Source organism: Platichthys flesus, chromosome 16 (assembly GCF_949316205.1).
Source record: "Platichthys flesus chromosome 16, fPlaFle2.1, whole genome shotgun sequence".
In the NCBI taxonomy this organism is placed as follows: domain Eukaryota; kingdom Metazoa; phylum Chordata; class Actinopteri; order Pleuronectiformes; family Pleuronectidae; genus Platichthys; species Platichthys flesus.
Window position 1 is genome coordinate 10,769,246 of NC_084960.1, and position 17,185 is coordinate 10,786,430.

General features: G+C 40.6%; 2 protein-coding genes across 3 annotated transcripts in view; one reads left to right on the forward strand and one right to left on the reverse strand.

Moving 5' to 3' along the window:
• Positions 1-12,931, reverse strand: part of brd4 (bromodomain containing 4) — a 29,105-nt gene extending 16,174 nt beyond the window's left edge. The window contains exon 1 of one of the 2 annotated variants that reach the window (XM_062407360.1): positions 12,810-12,931. Coding sequence is in view for 1 of the 2 variants with exons in the window: in XM_062407359.1 (XP_062263343.1) it covers positions 3,745-3,842 (98 nt within the window). In the remaining variant the exon portion in view is untranslated. Of the gene's footprint in view, positions 1-3,744; positions 4,386-12,809 lie in introns of those variants that run through there. The other variant, XM_062407359.1, reaches the window with a different exon arrangement.
• Positions 12,932-14,368: 1,437 nt separating this feature from the next.
• LOC133971539 (protein PET100 homolog, mitochondrial) lies at positions 14,369-16,763 on the forward strand. The gene is made up of 4 exons (XM_062408944.1): positions 14,369-14,492; positions 14,661-14,747; positions 14,858-14,890; positions 15,390-16,763. Exons 1-4 carry the CDS (start codon positions 14,466-14,468, stop codon positions 15,477-15,479), a joined length of 237 nt encoding a protein of 78 aa, XP_062264928.1. The 5' UTR covers positions 14,369-14,465; the 3' UTR covers positions 15,480-16,763.
• The last annotated feature ends 422 nt before the right edge of the window (positions 16,764-17,185 follow it).

Below are 17,185 nucleotides of genomic sequence, written 5' to 3' on the forward strand. Positions count from 1 at the left end.
TCTAAGAACATGGGGACACAGGTGCAATGCATAAGGATTCAAACAACTGTAGTGTAGGCATACATCGAACATGTTGTCAGACGTCCCTGCAGTCTATCTTGTGGTGCTGCTGATAGTGATTTGGCCTTGTGTTCCTCGTCTTTCTCACGCACACACTAACGCAGGAAAGCTCTATTCCCACTCCTAGTTTGTTGTGCGTATATTCGTGCTGCATTTGTTATACATTCCTATGAATCTCATACTTGTCTGCATCTGTCTTGATTGCACAGGAAAGCCATTTGAGAATAAAGTGCAAGACAAGCCACGAAACAGAAGACACGTTCCAGCTATTAGATTACACACTTCCATCAGCTTGCAAAATATTAACAGTAATTTCGAGACAGATACCAGGACACCCTTCACCCGAGTCTGACCTCAAGAGCAGGCACTTACGGGTGCAGGCACAGTTGCAGGCAAGTTAAGAATCCACATAAAAGTCAACATTTCACTATTTGTTAACTTCAATCTAAATAATCACAATTGAAGACCCCCCCAATATTGCACTACAATAAAAAAAATTGAATTGCAGGTTTATATGATGTTATTGCTTTCATTCAAAGCTTGAGTAATACTTTATGTTGTTGCAATAGTGAAGTCACATTTAACCAGTCCACATGATAAATTAGTAGAACTCAGTCTCAATGAGCTGCTTTCCTGGTGCAGGAACAATGTTGGCATGTGAGACTAATCAAGTCACTAGACGCCCGCAACAGAGGTCAATCAAGAGGTCCACCTCCTGCTGCTGCATGTCCTACATGGCTCTCAGATCTGGAATAACAGTTGACCTTTAACCTGGACATACATCACAGCAGACTGGTGTGGAATGTTTTTTCAGGAGGAAGTGGCTCTGGTTACCAGGGTGGGGGGATGCATATCTCACACCAGGAAATCTATGCTGTGTCTCCAGCCTGATACTTCAGCCAGTTCACCAGCACGTAGCACCCTGTGTATACAGTATACTTACTGGCATAGTGAGTAATTTCTGACAGGGCAGTGTTTTCTCAAATCAAACAACACTGCAGGCAACACACTGGAAATGATTGATCGCCAAGATTGCCACCTGCGGAAATATATGTTGGCTGTTTCCATCAATTACAGTTTAACCTTCTAAATGCAACATGGAGATAATGGCGGGATACGCACTTAAGATGGGTTGCCAGTTTTAAATTGAAAAATATGCTGGTGGTCCCTATGTTTACATAGCAAAAGAGTGAGCATTAAGGTTGAGAAATGTCAAGCAATCGAAATTCTCTTGTGCGACATCTGTACTTCCAGTACGCTGCATTCTGCTATAATTGTCGGTGTGAATGCTTACATTTATGCACTCAAAACAGCCAATGTGAGTATGGAAGTATGTAAATTGAGAAACAAAAGTGGTCCTGTGTGCAACCTTCCATTGACCATTCTTGATTGAAGGGGGAGACATAATAGCAAGATGTCTTCACCCCCATTTAAGTAAACTATTAATCATTCATGTGTGATGAGGGAGGGAAGGGGTCAATTTCAGGCAAAAGTGTTTGCCTACAGATTCCACTTGTGAAATGATGGCCGGTTTTTGCCTGAAAGCAAAGGCATAAATATTTAATTGGACCACAATGACAAGCCCAAGAACACAACAGCTTGCCTATTCTCCTTCATAATACCACCTTCAACCCTACTCCAGAGAGTAGCTCCACTCGATACTACCATGTCTGCCAATACACCATACTGATTACACTGATGGTTATTCATTGGTATCCTTTAACACGTAGTTCTATTTCTGTTTTGTTTTTCCTGAAGTACACCATTGAGGTGTCTACAGATGAAAGTTATTCTCTCCCACTGACTTAATATGTAGATGTCAATATATATGTAATAATACAAAAAGGATACAAAAAATTAAGAAGTTTTATGATAGGGTTAAAAGATGATTGATTTATCACAGTTAAAAACGTGAATGATCAAGGAAACTTTCAATGACATTGTGCAAAAAAGGAGGACAATTAAAAGAGTGTTCTCTGCCGCTAGTTACTCTAGCAATACCATAAACAACTGTGATCAGAACATATGATGAGGACACAGCATAACGTGTTTTGCATGTGACTAGAACACCAAGTTATGAAGTGGTGTTGTGATTTGACGTTGCATTTGAAGCCTGTGGCCTTCAAAGTAGAACAAGAAATGAATCGTACAGGGGACAAAATAACAAAAAATTGCACTAAACCAATCAAATACTTGATGGGAGCTGTCTTTCACTGCTGATTCATCATGCTAATTGTCTACCAACTAATGCTTAGAGTTCCCACCTCTTGGAAAATTGAAGACAATTATCAGGAACTAACCTTCAAATATGACCCAGTGACATCTGAGGCCACTAGCCACCTATCGACTCAAGTCTGTCAAAGCCTTGGGTGATATACTCTTCAATAATGCTTGAAGGCTGCTTAAAATTACACCACATCATCTGAATAATATCTATCCTTTTTGTGAACAGTAAAACAAATTAACATAATATCATTTGATAAATTTAGTAACCAAAATACTAGTGTTAGTTAGTTTACTGTTCAAATCAATGTGCTGGTAAAATCAGCATTAGTGTCATTAAAGAGTTAATGAAGATAAATTGTGTATTTACTATAAGCTTTGATTGTTTATTATTCATCAATGTGATGATCTGTTAGAGTTGAAATATGTGTTTACTGAGTCCAAATCTAATATTAGCATAGTCTTAAACAGTGAGTAATTATATGATCATAATTAACAATAATATCATTGACAGTATGTATTGTACGCACTTGTGTGACGTACAAACTCCACATATCTCAGAACGACATTCTATCATGTATGATTAGTCCATTGCTTATTTAACTACGTATAAAACTTGGCTTCGAGAAAACACAAATGTTGCAAAGGTTTCTATGGTAACCCTCCCAACACTTCTTGGCCATGGCACAATGTTTTTCTTGATGGATACAAATCACACTTTTGGATGCTTACCAGGCAGGACCTATACTACTTGCCTTGTGTCACTAGATAAATGAAAGAGAATAACAGCTGGGGTCTTTGGTTACTTGTGAGTTACGGGTATTTAAACCAGAAATAATTAATAGAAAGGTTGCAAACTTGAAGAAGTTTCCCTCACAGATAACAAGCACTTACAATATGAGTCAGTGCATGAGCACACACAGTGACTCAAGGTGTCTAACCATGAGTCAGAGACATTATAACAGGAAGGGGCCAGATTCATAGAGGCTCTTTCAGGTTAAACTTTGGATGCTTGGGATAAGCAAGCCAGCCCCTACCAGGAATCAGGAGACATTTCCACAACTGCCACACACACACAACCCCCTTCTTCCTTTTCCCCTTCCCCCACACCCCCCCTCCCCCCCCCCTCTCTCACCAGGAGGTAGGTTCATGGCTTCTGGCTGAAATCTGGTTAAAGATTCTAGTTTCTACAGACCACACAGAGGACATAATTCCAAACAAAATTGATGAGCGGGGTTGTATAAAACCAGAGATAGAACTGCTAACCACATCATAATCTTGAGAAACATAACTCCAGGCTGTCTTTCATTCAGGTTTCTCCTTATGTTTGTAACCATGTATTCCAATTGATTGTGTTTTGTATGTATTTGTGCTTTTCTACAGATAATTGTAAGGACCGCAGTGACTGTGTTAAATATTTGAAAACTTTGTAGGAGAGTCTACCTCATCAGATAGCATTACCTTTTTACAGAGACTGAATGTGCAATTTTTTCCAGAAGGGCGTCCAGTTTCTGAAAATCCAGCAAATCGTTTGACTTGGCGTGCATCTTGTAATCCATTTATGAACTCCACTAAACAGAAACAGAAACCAAAAAACAAGGGCTCGAAAGAATTACACAGAAGTTTGTTCTTTCTTTTCTCTCAATCCAAAACACGGGAGAGATTTATTCTTCAGGCTCCAGTTTGTATTCTAAAATCCCACAGAACATGATGAGTAATCCTTAGTGTAGTCCAAGCAGAGTTTGGGGGTGGCTGTTTCCAGGAAAAAGGCCCCAGCCTGGAAACAGTTGGTCCAGGAGGGGAGGAGAGGCTGAGGAAGCCTACAGCCAGCAGGCTGTGTTAGCTGTGTGAACCGGTCCTCTCTCTACCCCATCCCCCTCTCAGCAGTACAACGGCCCAGTTGCCACAGACTCTTCGCTCCATTGTGTATCCTCTCCAGGGCCTCCCCAACTTAAATGGACACAAGCAGGCGGTGTACAAGGAGGAGAGAGGAAGGCGAGAGAAGGGAGAAGGCTCCGATAAGATCCCGGAGGAGCACTTGGTTCCCCCTGCTCGCTCCCTCACCCTCTCTCTAGCACTAGCACACCAGCATGCAGTTACTCAACAGTAAAAATGGCTCTGCTGCTTCCTCATTCAGCAGAGCCTCAGCCCACACACACCCCTCCCTCCCTCTCTCTCTCCTACGCGCTTGCTCATTCCACCCCTCCCCTCTTTCCCCATCAATAGCTTGAGGTCCTTGCTCTCTCCTCTCTCTCTCTCTCTCTCTCTCCCTCCCTCAGTTACACCTTTAAAACCCCACCCCCCTCTTGTCTTTTCCTCCGACCATTTCATCATGCCCATGCCCATCCCCCCACCCCCTCTCCTCTCTTAAGAGTGATCTTGTAAATGCCTTCCCCCACCGATTTAAGGACTCCCTTATCTGCACTGCACCTCTCCTCATACATAACTCACATTTCATGTTGAGGCTGGGCTACTTGAATAAAAAAAAGGTATTTATTCTACAAACTATTGAGGAGAGCGAATATGATGATGGGTCAAATCTTTAAAAAAAACTCTGCAGTTTTATACACAAACAAGCATCTCAAAATCAGTTCTAATTCAAGCAGGAGAACTTGATTAGAGGTTCCAAAGTTACCACAGCAGCAAATGTGTTTGAGGACTAATGATTGATGCAGCCCGGCTCAACAAATTCTAATATTTACAATATCTCCAAAAGTTTTGAAACTTTTATAGAGAGCCCCACCGTGAGTAGAGGGGAAATGTCAGGTAAACTCATGAATTAAAGTAGGACGGTTTAAATGTCAACAGCAGAAGACGCAAACAAAGATCTAAGTGATCAGAGTGTGACAGAAGCAGTTGAAAACAGTGAGACCACCCACTGTTCTCTCCTGTAGCAGAGCAGTCTCCTGTTATTATGTTCATGGTAGTACATTGAACGCAGCGCCATTGACAGCATAAAGTACAGAACTCTTTTGATCAAATAAACTGGATTATTTCCTACGTCAGCAATACTCTGCTGTCTAGACAAATATAATTTTGCATATTACTCTTGACGTATGTGTTTAGTTGACTTGTTTTTTTAACAAACTAAAAACCGGGTTTTTAGTTTGCCAGGTAAACCCTTGCTAAATGTTTAAGGATAATTACAAAAATACATCAGTGCTTGTGCATGTGTTAGACGGCCGAAAGAAACAGGGATCTCTCTGTATGGTTATGGCACGATCGGGAAACATTGCTGTCAGGCAGAAATCACAACTCAAGATAAAGCCTCATGTCTCGAGAAACAGATGTGACACAAAGAGACCCCTTTTACTCTAAAACAGATACCCAAACTAGACGACAACATTGCATCTTAACCCTGCTAAAGTAACACAAGAATAACAACCTTCAGTTCACTACTCATTTGGAGAGAATATGTGCAAACTCTGCGGCAAGAGAGTGGATCCTTATGACATTTCATGACTTACAACTCTTTGTCACATAAAATGTTCTTCCCTTGCCAGGTGACTGGTGACAGAAGATGCACAATGTCTGTATTCCCAAATGAAATGAGCTGCAGCTACTCTGCACTGAAAGCCAGACACTGACAGCGTCCTCGCAGACCCACTTCCCTGTCCACGTGCCATATGCAATATTCCCTGAGACAATACAGCAGCTGCCAGAGTGACAAAGCTCTGACCCACAGCAATTCAGAGTCGGCCAAGACGATGGCCCTGTCCCTGGAAGGGGGGGGGGGGGGGGGGGGTAGTTTTCAGACACTTAGAAGGAAGGAGGTAGGGAGGAGAGTGCGAAGAAGATGAAAAGCGAAGGACAGAGTTGCTGCATTTAGACTGGGGGTTGGGTCAGAGGAGGAGACACTGGTACACACAGAGATGAGACTGCGGGAAAATCTTAGGGCGCTTCCATTAATCATCAGAGCGCTGGAGCAGCCAGAATCTACAGGGACCCAGGAGAGGAGAAAATAGAGAACAGGCAATTTGCCAACTTGACATGGTGTAGCATGCACTTCTATATATTCAGTGTGTGTGTGTGTGTGTGGGGGGGGGATGGACAACAAAAAGGGTGGTGAAAGAGCTACTTAATTGAAATAACAACCAAAGCCCCTTTTGATTTATTAGTGTTACCTGGATTCAACAAAGAATGATTATGTAGTTAGAAAATCTTGCCTCTTAACCAGAAAGAACTGGTGACCGAAACTCATCAAGAATAAATCGAGAATTATTGTGGTACTTTTAAATTACTGATTCATAAACTATGGTAGTTTCAGCAAGTTTTATATTGACATATAATATATATAGACAATGAAAATGATCATAGCATTTTCATTGACTATATATTTATCGAAGGATGACAACTTTAAGTGCAGATGTGGACTCCAAATGTCGCAGTCAGGACAAAATATCAGCGTCAGTGTATGTTAGCATTCGTTAGCAATGGCCAGATATTACTAACAGTTCTCCGGCTGTTACAGCCCACACCTGCCTGCTGCTCCCTCCACCGTGTTTTTACAACATAAAAACAAATGCTGTGCTTGCTGCGCCTGCATCTTGGAGACTTGCTGACTTTGGTTGATGCTGGACAGTATCAACCAAATCATCTTCGTTATAAAAGGTTATACACTAAACATAACCATCAGAAATTTGACCACAGTATACATGGAAACCGGTAACTGGTTCATCCGTACTGGAAACCAGCAAACAAGCATGGGTAGCACTTTGCCTTAACTACTGCAATATAATGTATAGTTGTGGATTGACTTGCTGCAAGTCTGTCGTTTTTACGCAAGGTCACCACTGACAAGCATCATGGTGACTGTCAAGAAAAACACATGAAGAATGTAACCCTGGAGAAATAGACAAAAACAAATTTTGGGTTAAAAAAATGCAGCGTGTCAGGTTTGCAGGTACACACTTTCAGTGATGAAAAAGACCTAACTTAAGCATCACTGCCATCGGAAACATGCAGCTTAACTGGATGAGTTTCAAGTAAAATTGCCACTGGATTAAGGAAATGCTCTTGGGAGGACTTTAGGTGCCCAACAAGCAGCTTTCATTAGACTGCATTCTGACAGAGACAATGTCTTGAGACTAGTTTTGTGGTGAGCTGACTAAAGCTGAGAAGTTGAAACCTCATTCAGGAGGAGAATTTGTAAGGGATTACCTGGTTGCTGCTGGAGGGAGACAAACTTAAATAGTGCATTAGGTGTAAACACTATGCAATTTCCTGCAAGAACAGAACCCTCTTATGTAGGGCTGCTCAATTATGGAAAAAATCATAATCACGATTATTTTGGACAATATCAAAATCACGATTATTCAAAGGATTATTAATAGGTGCCCTTATTCTAAAGTCTATGCTTTATTTTTTTCTAATCACTTCCGGTTACGGGAAAACACTGATGACGGCTGTGTGTCTTATTCCTCCGTGAAACCAGGATATCGGTGCCCGGTTATTCAAACCCTTAATGATGGCAACACTAACACTCTATAACCGACTGACCGGCGCAGAGAAATGTGGGTCCGGTCTGACCGGTCTGAACAGCCAGGCGGGAGCGCGCTTGAGAATAGCGGTGCGCGGTGCAGCCGCTCCATGGTCTGCTGCTGCCCTCCCTGCTTTCCTACTCGCGCTGTTTTTTTCACCACCGGTCACAACACACACAACTCGCCTCCTTCACTTTACTGCTGCTGGAGAGTGAGAGACAGTCAGCTGGTCCGCTGAATGCTTTGGGGGAAGGACTGAATTGCGCATGCGCGTCTCTTTCGAAAAAAAATGCCAAATAATCGGTTCAATTCGATTATAGTAGTTTGGTAATCGTTTTACCCCATAATAGTAATCACGATTAAATTTCGATTAATCGAGCAGCCCTACTCCTACGACATGTGAATATGCTGCTGAATGTGCACGAGGTTTCAGTACATGAAAAGTAAACAAAAAGGACATAAATATCTAGTTTTGCTGTTTATAGGGGAACCAGCTGATGTGCCTGACATCCAAACTATATCCAGCTTCCCTTTACTCAAGTTCTATAACCTTGTGAGCTGTATATCCAGAAGACTTTCACATTCTGAGGAGATACACACTGAAGTTTAAATCTCTTTTTGGGACCGAGGGCAGCTCTACTTGACAACGACCCTCGAAAAGACTCAAGACCGACGAAGCCTGAAAAACCAGCCGATATTATCATTATTCATCACCACCATCTGAGATCAGATGAATCAATGAAGAGAAGCTGTTCCAGCCATCGCAGTAGGGAGGTCAGTGTGTGTATTTTAGTATGACCATTAGGGATGTTATAAAGATTCAAATGGTACTTGATAGGACTATGGTTCTCCATCACTGATCTAGAGGGAGCTTTCTTAAGCCTGAATAATTTATTCTTTTGAATTAGCTTAAACTTGAGACTTGTTTTTGACCTGAAAGACTCAACCGGTACTATGCTAAAAGTTCAAGTTTCTGCTACTTCTGTGATTTTTACCATTAATTTCTAAATTGTCTCTCTAGAGTCCACCAACTTATAAGGTCAGTACTGTACTTAACAAGATTGCACGATCCTGGTTTGGAGGAAATTTGCAGATATTCTCTAAGTCTTTTTTAATTGATTGAAAAGAATGACACAGAGTCTCTCCTAGCATGAACATGTTATTCTTTTTGTGAAACTACCTGTCCCAAAAGAGACAAACATTCGACTATACTAACTGTATCCTTTTACAAATATTGACAGTAAATCATTCACTTCTTCAGTGGTTTTACTAAATTATGATTTTTTTTTCAATATATGAAATGTCTCTTTTCATCTAGCAATCAATGTTTGCTGACAACACTACAGGTATGTGCGTGTTGCATAAGCGAGTGCATGGAAATGACCCTGGTGGCATTTGTAGAATTCCGACAAACTGTCTTTCTAGGAAATTGTTGCATGATATAGGTGGGAGTTGAACTACAAAATAACAGAAATACAGAACTAGCAGTTTCTTGAATATTGTTACTTTGAACTTTTTAGACGACTACAAGTTGTTTTTACAAACAATAAATCATCAATGAGTTAACTATTGATTTTGCATTTATTATAAAAAAAATGTGACACAAATAAAAGCTATGCCCCAATCGTCTCTTTATGAAACATTGTAACATTTGACATAGTAATAATTAAGACAGTCACACTATCCCTTTGGATACTTTAAGTAGTTCAGGACTTTAAACTATTAAATGTTGTTGACAATTTAAAAAAAATAGCTTATATTCTTGTATGATTGAAGCCTTATGGTATAACTGTGATGCAGATTTGGTTTTGGTGTACTCTTCAAACATGGCGTTCTTCCGCAAAATGGAGCCACACATGATCAGCCGCTATCCTGTTTTTCAGTCTCCTGGGGGATCCTCTGCCACTCGTTTCATCCTACTTTAAGCAGAAGATTTTAAGCACTCTCTTCCCCCCCCCCCCCCCCACTTCTACGTTTCAGTCTTTGTATCAGGCGTCAGGCATCTAGCATGGCAGCAACAGAATAATTCATCTCACACTGCGAGAGTCAGCCCATCACTGACAGCCTCCAATAGGGTAATAATCAGAAGCATATGCAACTAGTGCCCTCTTCTGCTCAACAAAGCTTTGCATCATATAGAAACCAAATTCCATTTGGTTGCAACATCTTGTTTAAGTCGATTGAGTGGCGTGGGCTCCTTCTGTACATCTTATCAGTAATTGCATGCAAGTTGCGAGTGCTGGAAATGCCCCACTGCTACTTCCCACAGCCACAGCATCCAGGAGCTGTGCTGAGACACCCTCCTGCACAGCCAATTGACTGGTGCTCACTGTAAACTTTACGGGCCGTTGTTAACCAAGCTCCAGACCTGTAACTGCATGATTTCATGGATTGCACTGCCGCCACATGAGTAGCTGATTGGATAATTGCATGACTAAGCAGGTGTAGGTGTATAGCTGTAATATGTTTTTTTTCAAAGCTACTCAAAGGCTCATTTATAGACGCACAGGGTAACAACAACTATTGTGAATATTGACAGGGATAAAATGGCTTTTGCTTATTAGATGTTGTAGTGGGTTACTCCTTCCAATGACAGCCTATTGCTTTAAAATGTTAACAACACCAACTCCTTTGTGTATAAACAACCACGAATACAACTGTCAATGTTTGACAACATCGTAATATGGTGTGAGAAAGTGTTTGCAGCAGGTTCCTGAGTTGTGTATTATGAGTACAACTGGACTGTTTCAACATCACGATTTATGTCATCATTATATCATATTTATAAATTAATGTTATATAAAAAAAATATTTAATATTAATGGTTTTGAGAATACAAATGGCGTAGGAAATAAGGGGGGGGCTACTTTTGATTTGATTTGTTGGACAGTTCTCTTGAGGCCTGTCTTCAAGTTTTAAAATTGCATCACTCTCTGGTTTCTGTCTCTCTTTGGTCACTCTGTCCCCATTCTGGTCTTAACTCTCCTTTTATCTTTGGTCTAGCATGCGTGTATTGCGTCACAAAGACTGTGTGCACAGTTTGTATGTTATCTACTACCATTTGTAACTTTGATTTCCAGGTAAGAAATATTGAGGGTGGGAACCAGTGATGGACATTTGACTGGGTTATTGGAAGTACATTAAATGTAAACTTAAATATCAATAAAGATATTATCTAAAAGGGCCTTGCTATAAAATAATAAACAATGTAACATCCCAATATGCCACTGTATGACAACGATGCTCCGCTTTGATGTGGATATAGAGAAACTAGAATTTACAATTTCCATGCACCACAAATGTCATCGCAGTAGTAGCAGTGCGATGGTTGTAGCAAGTCTCATCGTGACAGTGATTCGAGTGATAAATGAAGCACATAAACCCATACACACTGCAATAGATTTTGATGGCTCGCTCATTTGTTACAAGAACACACTCCTTTTCTTTCAGAGGTCATTCACAACTAGGCCAAGGATGATGTTACCATGGCAACTAAAGCAGAGAGAACAGAACCCAAAAAGGGAATTTCAAAAATAAGAAAGCGAAGCGACGGGGGGAAGAAAATATTTCTTTTAGCACAGGAAAATACAATGACCAAAATCACAGCCTGACAAAATCCACATCCAAAGCTTTCCATTAGAGCCGGCTGCCAAACAAACAGCTGACTACTCACTGACGTCCAGACGGCTACTTTGTCATATTGATTACTCTACTGTAATAGTTTTGATTAACAAGTTGCCCTTGCCTTGCGTGAACATTTTGTACTCGCCTCAGAGTCACAACAATGAGAGTGTGATAGCGCAGAAAATGTGCAGATAAAGTTGCTCACATGCACATGTCAAGTTTCCAACTGGAAGAAACAAAATCAGAACATGTTGTTGTTTGAGATATGCAGTCGTAGTTCAGCTGTGAAGATGTCTGATCTACGAAGTTGGGGAACAGTCCAGGTTTAACTAGGAACATTCATTTGAAGTAATAACATTAAAATGCATTGGTATCCAGCTACTGCAAAACTTGGACCTTTAAAATGCTTCAGTCTCTGTGTACTTTTAATAAAGCCTTTTCAAACAGGCATGTGACTGCAGTCCTACTAGACTGTCTTTGGTTAAAGGTCTCTGTTGTTACACATGAGGCTTCCGAGCTGTTATAGAGGGAGCCAAACGTTATTATGAAATATACACAACATGTAAGACAGCAAGTTCTCAGCAGGGACTGTGAGCTGAGTAACGGGCCTATGCATGAGTAATCTGTTTGAACACATCAGTCGGCTGAATGCCACTGCTTTGTGTCTGTAACACCCAGCCACGTTAGTCCCACTCACACTACCCAAGCACATCTGTCTGCCACAGGGATCATCAACCAGATGTGGTGAACACAACGATAAACTGCAAAGTAATGGCTGCTGGCGAGCGACCATCGTCGAGGAGCCAAGATCCTGACGTTAGGCCACAGGGCATAGATTATTGCCTGGGTGTCGTAATGGACGTCCGTGCAGTGCACACAGGGGAAGCAAACGCGTACAAAGAAACGGGTATTTTAGTTTCAGAGGTAGTGGAAGTGAGCTTTACAACATGGACATTAGATGTATATCCTTGTTATCTGCTCCACTGGCTGCATTCTCAGATAATAGCCCCAGTCTGAGTGTGCGCCATCATCGCCGTGACGGCTTCACCGTCTCCCACAACACAAGACAGTCGACGAGCAAACTAGCACTAGATGCCCAGCTCGGGGGTCGTAGCAGCATTTATGGGGCCACTTCCAGCGTAGTTGTGGCCAGCGGTGGGTGAGACAGACGAGGGATGTCAGACAGACACGCAATGGAGGTGCGGTTATTGTGTCTTTGGACAGACAACTGCCAACTAGCTTTCGCTAGCAAGCTAGCTAGCCAGAACAGGCCGCCGTGCAAGTGAGCGGTCTCAGTGGGCGCCGGACCTCAGTGTTATCTGAGCCCTTTACGCCACTGCGACCGTGTTTCTTGCCGTCTACTCGCTCGGTTAGGGGCAACAACATGGCTGGCACAATAATGTTGGAAACAACGGCGTTTACCTGGGTTTATCAGGTTGCCAGGGCGCGCGGGATCTTTCTCTCCGAGGATCCTGAACACCTCTCGTTGTCGGTGACGTCACGCGTAGGTCTTTCGTCGGGGACGTGCAGAGCGCGTCACTGCAGCTTCAGAGGCAGCTCGGGAGAAATGAGCAGATCGGAATCGCTCTGTAAAGGATTTATGCTTCATGCTTCCCCCACACGTGTTTAGTTTCATAACTAATAGCTTTTAACCTGCTATCGCAACAAAAAGCCCTGCAAAGACTTTTGCAGGTTTGTTATCGATTGTATTCTTAAAGCCGTTACTTTATTTTGGGGAAATGTGCTATTTGGTTTCATCAAAATCGTATTTACTTTTGTATTTGTATACTTCCTCCTGTAGACTAATCTTCAATTGCTAATCAAGTAAGTTTACTTTTATAATATCTGTACAAAAGATAATATGGCTACTTCATAACCCCCTAAAGTACACACTCAGTAGGTGTATGTTAAACAGGGTTGAGTAAAATTAAAAAAATCAAATTAGCAAACCTCACTTCTAATGTAGTCAAATCAGTTTACTATTGATATGTACGGAAGAGGATTAGGGCCACTGTGAAAAACAAGTGAGTTTTAGATATGTCCTTACAGAAACAAAGAAATAAAGCTAGGTCATATGTCCCAAAAGTTGTCGGTGTCTATTCCTAGATCAAATTTGTCCTGAAAAGCTGGTGACCATCCTTTATATAAGTAAACCTGTCACCATTCTCACCCTCCTGGCTGAGTGAGGGCCTCTGTCCAGATGTTTTGGATCTGGATTGTCATCCTCCAGATGTGTCTGTAACTCCCTCCGGTGCTTGTTTCCTTCTACTAGACGTGTGAATGTTGTGTATGTTTGTGTGGTCTGTCCTCTTTCCAGGTTTTCATGGGGGAGAGGAGGTTCTGTGGCTCTGGTCCCGTCTCTTGGTGACACTTGGAAGTCGGTCCATGTCCTCGCAGATCTTCTAGTATTACAATCAATTACAATTACAACCAACAATTAGGGCAGGGCAATAAAACAATATCCATAGTTATCACAATATGCCCCTCATCAATTGCAATATAACCATTTTACAATATAAACATAGATATAATGCTATCAATAAATGATTCATCAGATTTTTCAAAACGTTTTGTTTATTTATCAGGTGTTTGTCAATCTCTGACCATAAAACCACAACCTCCACTCGGGAAACTCAGTCTTTCTACTGTGATAATTATCCCTAACGAAGATAGGAATTATTTCTATCTTGATATGTTTTTGTTCCTAATTAAAAATATATTTGTTTCTACCCTGCTTCACAGGACATCTTTAGCATTTATCTATAGCAGTGGTTGACTGCGCCCCCTGGTGGACAATCTGCTCAAGCTTCGATCCAAAAGTAAGCCTCAGATCGTAAAATATCCAAAATGCAGTTTATTAACAGGTAGGCATCGTAGGAACAAAATCTCACGTGTCTGACCATCTATACGTCTGCTACAAATATTTATTTTCGACCGCTCTGGCGCATGCGTCGTGGCTCTCAAGTGATTGGACGGGGGGTAGCAACCCGGAAGTAGTATGTGCCTGTTGAAGGTCTTCGGCAATGGTCGGTGTTTAGATAACACTTCCTCGTTGTGCGTCTCAAGCTGGTGCTGACAATGGGCGTTAAAATAGAGATTTTCAGAGTAAGTAGCAAATATTGTAAAAGCTAAGACTGTGGGCTTTGATGTCGTAATGTTTATATCAACTTTGCTTCGGTGTTTTGACCCAGCTGGTCAGATTCATGAGGTGAACTGTGGCCATGATGTAATTGTGCTCTAATGTAGCTCACTGCTTGTTTTTGTGTTGAACAGATGATGTTGTATCTGTCCTTTCCTGTGTCCATTTTCTGGATCTCGAATCAAGCAGACTACTTTGAGGAATATGTTGTAAAGAGAAAGGTCAGTGATGCTGTTTTGTTTATTTTACCCACATCAGTCACCACTCCTGGTTTATGAAGTAACAGATTTCTCTTTGTCTTTTATCTTATGGCATCTTGTGTGGTTTTCAGAGGGAGCTCTTCCCCCCTAACGAGGCACTGCATGTAAGTATATTACACAGAGATCATGTATTTATTGAGTCCACACAGCCTGTTAAAGTTAAAGTAAACCCAAGACCAAACCTTTTTAGTCTGGCTTCTGAATTTCATGTCAGGTATATCCATTTAAATTTACAATTAGTTTAAATTATTTTTCAGATCATATACCCTTTAATAAACTTTATTTTAGTTGGTTTAAATTAAAAAGGTCAATGCACTCTTTAATTTTATTGTATAAAATTGTATACAAATATGGTATTTGTAGTTATTTTTACCATGTTTGATTTTCTTTTGTTTTCTTTAGGTATTTAGATTGTTCGAGGTTTTACCTTTGTTCTGTGTGTGTGTTTCTCTGCTTCAAGCCTATGGTCAAATAATTTGACTCTCTCCATGTAACTTTGAATTCACAAATATCCATTACGTTCTGTGTTTGCATTGGAGTCTGTTTAAAATGGATTTACTGATGCATTAATGTAATCATCATTGTGCTATATTTGTTTTTCAGAGGAAAGAGTTGGAAGACTTCAAAGAGCGAATGCGTGTTCGAAAGGAGAAGAACCTCAATAAACATATTTCTGAGGAATCTCAGAACTGAGGATTATGTGTTGAAGAAAAACACGAGCTCTCAGCACTCGTGCAGGATTATTCGGGACTGTTTTTTTGGAGCAAAAGAAACTGATTGGACTGGAGTAAGACCACATCTCATTCGAGGTCCGAGAAGACTGCAGGAAGATTTCCAGGGAGTAATTTACCCCTATGAACCCAATATTTAATGCTCTAGTGATTGGATTATTTGAGTTTAGCTGCTGATTTTGTTATATAATAAATAATTATTTGAATTATATACCTAGTTGCATTTTATATAATTACAATGGTTTGTTTTTTTGAGGTACAGTGCCTATAAATGTATTAAGGGGCCGAGGCACTGACAGGCACTGACACACAGTGAGACCCTATTGAAATTGTAAGGATTTATTATTCATGCAAATTAAATGGCTTTTTGATGGCTTTAGTATATTCAAATTCTTACCAAAATTTGCAGAAAAATTGAAAGTGGTGAAAATGTATGTATTCTGGAGGAATTTTCAATGGCTGAGGCAAAATGGCTCAACAGTGCCCCCCCGAAACGTGTTTACATTGACCGATCTTCACAAAAATCGATACACAGGTATATCATGACCAGACAAACAAAAAAGTATTGTGGTACAATTGGAAAAGTGCAACAGGAAGCCTGCTACTTTGCATTTAGTGCATATTCCACATTTTTACTTTGAGGTACTTGTTCCAGGGCTTACATCAGATAAACTTCAAATTGAGATGAGTGTCATCACAACAAGATGGAGATAAAAAAAAACTCAAGGATCATCATAAAGAAATACCGTTGTATATTTGACAGTACAATGGTACATTGATCTACATTAATGTATGTCTTCATTCAAGTTCTATACATGTTATATATTTTACTGCCTTTCTTATTTATTATAAGATGTATATATGATGATTATAATGAGGTATCTGCATATAAATTTCGATCTCCAGAGTATGAAGATACAGTATCTGAGAGGACGGTCTGATATTAAGTCTAGGATGTGTCCTGACAATCATCATGCATAACAATATGCCAAACTTCTCAGCCATCCTGATTAACAGATGACATAGCTTTCCCAAGGCTCATCAAAAGATATTTGGCAATTAAAAGTGGGCAGTCAGTTGTTTCACAATCTTTGGCTGGAGACACTGCCAATACAGAGAGCATTTATTTATTTCTTGACAGCTGTTTCTTTTTCGCAGCTGCCGCTCATTTTAAAAGTCACATTCAACATATGGTATGATAATATTTTCATGATGTGATGGGCTAATAAATACTATCCTCCTGTGATATGCTGCTCAAAGCCAAATGATGTTTTATTTATTTGCGGGTGGATTTTTTGAATGGGCCATACTGGGCACAGGCCCATGACTCCAAGGGGCCAGAGCTTCTTCATGAAACACCATACAGATGTTCAAACTACACAAACAAGCGAAAACAGATGCAAAACAAGTACAAAGAAAAACAAGACAAGTACAACTCGACACAAAGTGAAAACATGGAGACGCAAAACAACAAAAAAGGGACTGCAGGGAGATGCAAATCAACAAGAGACAGAGAATGATTCAAAACAGACACAAAATGCAATTACATGCAAAGTGACCGATGACACGTTTATATACACGATACATATTAATACTTTAAATGTTTGTGGATACATTTAATTTAATGCATTTTCTATCCATCTATCTATCTATCTCTCTATATATATA

Coding starts and splice junctions, on each gene's coding strand:
- LOC133971539 (XM_062408944.1), top strand. CDS start 14,466: ATGGGCGTTAAAATAGAGATTTTCAGA. Junction 14,748..14,857: donor AATATGTTGTAAAGAGAAAG/GTCAGTGATGCT, acceptor TGTGGTTTTCAG/AGGGAGCTCTTCCCCCCTAA. Junction 14,891..15,389: donor CCCCTAACGAGGCACTGCAT/GTAAGTATATTA, acceptor TTTGTTTTTCAG/AGGAAAGAGTTGGAAGACTT.